Consider the following 8,078-nt stretch of genomic DNA (forward strand, 5'->3'; position numbering starts at 1 on the left):
CTAATTTGAATCATTTCAGGGTTTTTTTTTACATGCACTGCACCGTTTCTCTGTAATTGTTTTAACGTTGCCACGTTTGCTACTTATCATATATGGTTAACATATTTATAAATCATTTTGAAACTCGGGTAGCTCATAATCCAAAAGTTAATCCAATTTACAGTATTTTACGTGGTTTTGGTTAGCGTACAAGACAACCCAGCAAGCATTTTTTTTTTTTTTTTGTTTAATCGACGTCTAAATTAGTCTTGGCTAAAACGAGGCTAAACTTGTGCTGTCAGTGAATATCTTATATGCGTCTAAAAATGTCAAAACTACTCAAATAAACAGAAATGATTGACCACATTTAAAGTCTGTTTGACGACTAGTCTAGTTTTGGACTGTTAGATGTCTTAGATTTTCACCGACAGCACAAGTTTAGCCTTGTTTTAGCCAAGCTATCTACGTTTAGATGTCTATTAGACTTCTATTAAACAAATTTGCTTGCTGGCAAACGTCCAGTAAAAGTGTTTCTTAAATATAAGCAGTTGCAAGTAACAGCCAGCAGAAGGCAGCACAACACCACTTTTTACAAAACAGTTTGTAGTTGAGCAACTGTACAGTACATGTGATGTCAGATGTGGAAAGAAGCCAGAATACTTCCTGTGTAAATTATCCTGACTAATGAGTCTCTGTGACTGAAGGCTTTTTCAGATGACCTCGACTCATCTACACACATCACCTCACCCTCTCCAGTCAAAGAGGCCCTGGCACAGGTCACCACTAACCATCTGTCAAAGAGAGGTGGTGGAACTCCACAGGTTCACCCTGCAGAGGCCTCGACAGCATCATAATGTAAGGAGTCTGTTAAATCACTTTATAATGGACACCCCTCCATTTACCCCCACCCAGGCCTTTAAAGCAGGTCAGTTCCTGAGAGTCAGCACTTTGGGAGGAGAGAGTTGGTTGCAGAGGGCATAAAGGCATTTTTATGGTCCCACAGGATCCCGCATTTATCTGCCTGAGGATGTAAGTGCTTCTTTGCTGTGGCAGGCATAATCGACTTCAGCCAACAACCAGGACTCAGTGTTTATTTGTCGATCAAGTTGTGTAGAACGGTAGTAGGACCTCTGAAAGCAATGCATTACTCTAGAGAAGAGTGCTGCTTAGGGATTTGGAATACGCCTCTTTGAAAAAGAAAAAAACATTAGGGGAATAACAAATTAAGCAAAGCTCACCTTTTGTGTTAATGCCAAAACAATGTTTATTACTTTTTGTTTGCTATTTACATATTTATCAAATACAAAGTATAATACAGATTTTGGGATGCAACAGCACACCTACATCACAGGGTCATCTCACAAACCCTTTAAATTGTTCATTTCCCTCTGACTCACAACGCTCAGCCACTGGACTGTTTCGAAAAAGTTTCTGAGCTGCATTTAAAGATACTACTGAATGGAATGCGGGTGATAAAAATAGCAACCACTGCAAAATACATAATACACCTTTCTTCAGGACACTTCATCCTATTCCTCAAATTGTTGGGATGCCGTTTCATAAATATAAATAAAAACACAAATAGGAGAGTGTTATTGTTCCTTCACTCAAGAATTTGGGTGAAAATGTTGACAAACCTAACCACTGAATTAAAACCTTAATTGAAAAATAATTAAAATGGTCTGCGCCAATAGCCTAGTGGTTAAGAGCGATGACATATAGCACCATAGGGCTCATGTGACCCAAGTTCGATTCCTGGCTCGAGGTCCTATGCCGACCCTTCCCCTCTCTCTGCTCTCAACGTTTTCCTGTCTGTCCTCCACTATCCTATCCCAATAAAAGGTAAAAAAAAAAAACTTAAAGAAATGATTAAATAAATATTAGTAATAATTCAAATGTTAAGTGTGTCCATATTTAATGCAAATTGGGTTCAAACCAACTCTGAATTATTTTTGTGTGGGTTAAAATCTGAAATGATACATTTTGCTATAATACCCAACTTGAGAAAGAAATGAAATTATATGTGTTGAAGACTGTACTACTCTTTAAAAATACTTTTTGTCCTTATTTTCTTACATGGCATTATTGGGGGCATTTTAGGTCGTGCAACTTGCATTATGAATAATTAATTCATTGTTACTTCCCTCTTCTGCATTAATCCTGTATTGCACAGCTCTGAGTGGTGGAGAAATTACACGGGGGGCAGAAGGGCAAATGAAAGGATGGAAGAGGAGATTAGTAGCTCTGTAAAAGGGTCAGCTGAGATGCCCTGTCCTTCCTTTGGGTCAGTTTGTCAATGAAACTGACCCTGATGGGGATAAAAGTCTCTGTACTCACAGACACACCACAGAAAACGGCCTTCATTTATTTTGGAAAGGCCTTTTTATTTATATGGGTTTGCTCATTTGTAGACTGCCGAAATTAGTTCCTCGCCTTTTTTGTGGTTGAATGAAATAGTCATTTGGGATGGGGATAAAGTCAACCAACATCCTAGTCCATCAAAACAAAGAATGTCTTTTCCTTTGAGTTGTGATACTCATACGAGCGCCGTCACTCCTCCAAGCTTGCTGCTCTCTTCACTAGCCCAAGGCTGTAGGTTCTGCAGGGCAAACAGGGATGAGTTGTGGATGCAGAGCGGATCTGTTGGAACTGAATCAGTCAAAGATTTCTGGAAGGCATCATGCTGAAGCTGAATCATTAGCCGGTTGGCCTGCTGACGCTCTGCTTCCCTTTCCTCCGCCGTTTGCCTTCTAACATACAGAGAAATGATATAGATTAGATTAGAAGTTGTACACATACCGTACCTATTCCGTTTTCAGCATGAACATTAAATTATTGAGTGAAATCACTATTAAAGTAATCTAAAGATTAACTGTTTAAAACTACAGGAAGCTAGTGGGATTTTTAAAGGACCAATACCACTTGTGTACATTTACTGATATAAGATTTAGATTTAATTTTTCTACAATTTTGAAAGGCTGAAGCTGACAGTTTTGCAGAAAATGTACGTCAACCTTTCAAAAATGTAAATCGTTTAAATATTAAATTAAGTAATGTTCAAGCAGTCACTTCTGCAAAGTGTTGCATGTCGTTAGCGTGTTTGTTTTAATTAATAATTAATTTTTCTTCTTGACAACCCCATTATTTTCCCATTAATTCTTACAGGTATTAAGGCAGTTAGTTGGTCAAATCAAGTGATTTCATGTAGTGACAGACAATAAACTAATTTGATACATATACACTCAAAAATATATTTTGCTGCTTATTCAAACTACTTATTTAAAATGAGCTGAAACAACACAATGCTCGAGTCTTTTGCAGGACAACTTAATTGTGTTATCACTTAACAGTTTCTATTATCAAACCAACTGTCAGATATTTAGAATAAGAATCTTTAGATAATGTTTATTTTATTAAAATTCATGTCTAATAAAAGTGAGAAAAATATAATCACTAATTTTGATTTTAACATTTTAATAATCACAGGTCAGGAACAGTAAGTCATTTGACAAAAAGTTATTTGAAACATTACAGTAAAGAGGTTATTTATTGTTCATGCAGACACCAGAATGAGGCGTCTTGTCTTGGCCATGTATATTACTAGAAATATGAATGTGAATCTGCAATGATTCAAATTATATAGTTCACAAAGGCCTATATTTTAGAATACCCTAAGTAACGAATACAGCAATGGCTGTTAAAATATACATTTAATTCTGTTCAATCATTTGACACGCAAATTTAAAACATCATGTCTGCTGTTATAACATCGTCACCTTAGAATTATAAGGTTCTATCAGACATTTTTGTCAAAATTAAGTTGACATATTCTTATTAAATGACAACTTATTTATATTATAGGATGTTTTTTTATAAGTTGTTTACATTTTAAGACTTTTTATAAAAAAAAAAAAAAAAATGTTACACACATTCTGTTTGCTATGGAATGCAAAAACTTTGAAGCTCAATATCTCAAAATCATTCAAAATGCAGATAGAACCTTATAATTCCAAGATGACGACATTGTAGGTAAAACAATCAACTTTTTCACAGGTTAAATTATTGGACAGTAACTAATGGAAAAATTAGAAAAATTGTATTTTGTGAAAGATCTAATGGGAATTATTGTTTTAGTGAAATAGTGCGTTTGTTCTCAGATCACACTTTCTTTCACCACGTTTCTTGATGTTTCATATTAACATATTCTCCTTTTCCCTTTCTTTGCCTCACCTCCATTTAGTCCTGCGGTTCTGAAACCATGTTTTGACCTGTGCGTCTGTCATCTTTAGAGTTTTGGCCAAAGCTGCCCGTTCAGCGCTGGCCAGGTATTTCTGTCTGTGGAAGCGCTTCTCCAGCTCACAGATCTGCACTCTGGAGAAGGACGTGCGAGGCTTCTTTCTCTTTGGTGGTGTGCGGTTCTGGTACGGGTGACCAATACGCCGAGCCACAGTAAAAGGCGTCAAGGCTGCTGTGAGATGGACAAGGAAAGAAAAATTACAAAATGAGAGATGGGGTTAGAGTCTGTAACTTAGCTTTATATGACTTTTTTTTTAGAAATGAGAAAAAGCTTAATTTCAAATTTTTAATATTCATAATCAGTTTTATTTTTGGTTTACTATTTTTTAACTCACAAGATATTAATGTACATCTACACTATCACTTGTCAAATAATAATTACATTTTTATATATAATGCATTAAATGCAAACCCCAGCAAAAATAAGATGTATATGAACAATTTCTATTAATATTTTAGATGAAGAATTACACTTTTAAATAATGAACAATTTTGCTGTTTTGTTAATTGCTATGAAGGACTGTTAAGAAGTAAATGCACAGTATTTTTGCACAGTAAAACAGCTCTCACTTAAAGGTTTGTATAATTGTGACTCTTGCTGAGTCAAAGGAAATCTGGTCCTCACTTTAAATTACTCCTTAGTGCTTCTCTACTTTTTAGATGTCAAATTAGACATTATGTTATTGATTGCTAAATACTAAACCCCCTCATAAATAGATAGATTGCTGATGCTCTTAGGATTTGTTGAGAGGCCTGTTACTCAGCTTACATATAAGCTGTACAATAAAATCACACGAAACATATCCTATTAATGTTGCATAAAATACAAACAGCAGCTGTTCTCCTAATGACCATAATTTCCTATATTGTTAATTTATTTATTACCTAAAAAAAAGCACAGAGCAGCAGAGAGCGCCTGTTATTGCAGCTATAGGTGGCAATAATTAAAGCTGGTGAAATATTGATATGTCTTTCTAATGGCACAGCGTTCGCCATTTGCCCCAGCATAAAGAAAGCTGGTGATCTATGTGACAGCTCTGAATTGTAAGAGTTTATATTCATATGCAAAGCAGCGGTTAACTAAATATAACAATACGCATTTGTTTCCGTATTTGCGTAGCACGTTAGATGTTCAACACATAAACAAAAGGCCTGTGTTTGAACGTCTTTGCAACTTAAAAAGTAATAAGAAAACATGCATGCGCGCTTTACTTATTTGTGCATGGTTTTAATTATTTGATATTTATTCAAATATACTGTGTTAAAATTCGCAAATATCCAATGCGTTTAAATTATATATATATATATATATATATATATATATATATATATATATATATATATATATATATATATATATATATATATATATATATAGCTATGGCTTGTGAAGGAACTTGAAGCCTAAAATTGTTATTCGTATTTGTTTAGAAAGTAAAATCATGCCCTTTATGCTAATACAGGGTCTTAAATGGCACACTGACTTAGTCTGAACATGTTGAGGTGTATACTTTCTTTTTATTTAATTTCGCCCACGACCGGTACAGGTGTTTTAGGGTCTTCAAGGTCAAATAAAACTAAAACGAGCTCTTCAGCAACATCCATTCATCTGCCGCCTCCTTATGGAAACAGTAGGATCAAGTTTCCCCAGCCAGACAGTCCAATATTTATTGTAGCCATGAAAGCTCCATCAATTCATTGTTATAAATCCCATACAAGCAAACATGTTTTAAAGTATCTGCAGTTGTCTAAAAATGTGCACGCATATTATTATAGACGAAAATTATTCTATATTTACGTATGATTTTAAACATCATATTTATTTGTAGAAACAGAAGTTCGTTTAAGCAGGCTATAGGGGGTGCATTTTAATTTTGCCGAATTGTTTCAATATAATACTGGGTTAGCTAAAGCATTTTATAGTAGGATCAATTGTATTAATAATGTTATTCTTGTGGACAACTGATAAATTATTTTAGTTTTTCACGTGCAAGTTAAATGAAGATAAAATATTTAATAATAATTTAAAACAGAAAGAAAAAATAAATACATTTCCAAGATTTGTAGATCTGCTTGCCTTTTCTTCTCTTTGTTGTTTTTATCCATAAACCACGGATATTTAACACATTAAAAATGTTAGAACATTATTTAGCTTGAGTTGCCATTTTGCTCTCGCTCTGATCATTTTTGAAATTAGGCTGTGTTTTTCCTCAATCAATTCCTATATTTTTATAATTTTAACCAAGAGGAATATTTGTAGTAAACCCGTAAGGAACATGTTGAAATGACATGAGTATTTTCTTTTTTTTTTTACCTGCAAACCTGTCTTTTGCAAAGCGCTGGCTGCTCTCCATCCAGGGAAAACTGAGGCTCCCAAGTCCGGGTACCGCGCTGGCCATAGGTGGAGGAACGGCCGCGGCAAGGGGCCTGTGCGCCGGGACCCTAATCACTCCTCCGGGCGCAAGGGTCAAGTTCACTCCGTATGGACTGGACTCCTCATAAGGAGCCGCGATACCATGAAATGTGCCGGTAAGCGTCGTGTACGGCGTTGCGCTCGCTCCCGTTGGGCTGCCGAGATGGTAACAGCCTCCGCTCGCACTGCTACTGCCACTGCTGCTCTCCGAACTATTCCTGGTCGAGTTCTGCTGTGATTCTTGATCGGTTCCGCTGAGAATCTGGTCAATGCCGAAGCTGATGGGTTCATGTTGGGTTGGTTGTGATGTTTGACTGGTGCCACTTGGGCTGGAGCTTGGAGCTCGGTCCATCCTCACCACCCGAACCTTTCCAGCGGTTTTATTCCACAGACAATTTCGAACAGTCCTGGATTTGCACTACGGAAAACTCTATCTTTGTAAATAAGGGAATCCCTAGTAATATCTACTTTGTGATGTAGTATTCAATTCTTGACTAAGGACGGCTTGGACGCATTCGTCTATGGGTGAAAAGTTTTTGGCACGAGGACTTGGCAGAATCCTGGCACTCTCTCTCTCCAATGGATCCCTGCACGGAGCACATGCGCTGTTCTCTTCTCTGATTGGACAGTGCTTAATCTCGCTTTCCTTATTGGCTTTCATTTGGTTAAGTCACAAAACATAACGCGTATTCCGATATCATTTCTTAAAATGCAGATTGTTTAGTCCTCAATTTTTGTATTGGTCAAGTATCTCTTCATTATAGACATGCTGACTTCAGCACGTCATCGTTAACATCCTAAATGTTTTATTTTTAATGGAGACTCTACTGTGGCCTCGCGAGGAAAATAAACTATACCATATATGGCCCTTTCTGTGCAAGAAAATGATATTAACCTATGAGATTAATGAGATGAAGCAAGGAAAGCATAATTTGATGACTTTAATTTTAAAACATATTTTTGACGAGTATTAAAACTAGGAGAGCTTATCATCCATTCACGCTTTAAATTAAAATTAAAAATCTAATTTTTACATCGCCTTTAGCAATTGGCGGAGTGCTTTTGACCTTAAAGATGCCCTCAACCTTTTTTCTAATATGCCAATCAACTTTAGACTCGTTTACAGCTTTCTGGAGACAAAACTAATTAAATATCCTCTTTATTTATTTTGTCCATATAGGGCAACTGGGAGGTGGGAAAAGATTTATTGTTCATATAAAACTATATATATATATATATATATATATATATATATATATATATATATATATATATATATATATATATATATATATATATATATGAACAATAAACCTTTTCCCACCTCCCAGTTGCCCTATGGACAAAATGATAGATAGATAGATAGATAGATAGATAGATAGATAGATAG

The 8,078-nt window shown here is 35.7% G+C and overlaps 1 protein-coding gene across 2 annotated transcripts; it reads right to left on the reverse strand.

The window, feature by feature from the left end:
• Positions 1-1,225: 1,225 nt before the first annotated feature.
• On the reverse strand, positions 1,226-7,229 carry tlx3b (T cell leukemia homeobox 3b). 2 transcript variants are annotated; one of them, XM_073913492.1, is made up of 3 exons: positions 6,590-7,229; positions 4,210-4,444; positions 1,226-2,729 (listed from the first exon to the last, which is right to left on the reverse strand). In XM_073913492.1, exons 1-3 carry the CDS (start codon positions 7,038-7,040, stop codon positions 2,516-2,518), a joined length of 900 nt encoding a protein of 299 aa, XP_073769593.1. In that variant the 5' UTR covers positions 7,041-7,229; the 3' UTR covers positions 1,226-2,515.
• Positions 7,230-8,078: the final 849 nt, after the last annotated feature.

This window comes from Danio rerio, chromosome 10 (assembly GCF_049306965.1).
Source record: "Danio rerio strain Tuebingen ecotype United States chromosome 10, GRCz12tu, whole genome shotgun sequence".
Taxonomy (NCBI): Eukaryota; Metazoa; Chordata; class Actinopteri; order Cypriniformes; family Danionidae; genus Danio; species Danio rerio.

Bases quoted from the DNA above. Each gene is read 5' to 3' on its own strand.
- tlx3b (XM_073913492.1), bottom strand. From the start codon at position 7,040: ATGGACCGAGCTCCAAGCTCCAGCCCAAGTGGCACCAGTCAAACATCA. The intron at 4,445-6,589 runs GTAAAAAAAAAA...ATCTCACAGCAG, and splicing joins TGCAAAAGACAGGTTTGCAG to CCTTGACGCCTTTTACTGTG. The intron at 2,730-4,209 runs GTGAGGCAAAGA...TCTGTATGTTAG, and splicing joins AACCGCAGGACTAAATGGAG to AAGGCAAACGGCGGAGGAAA.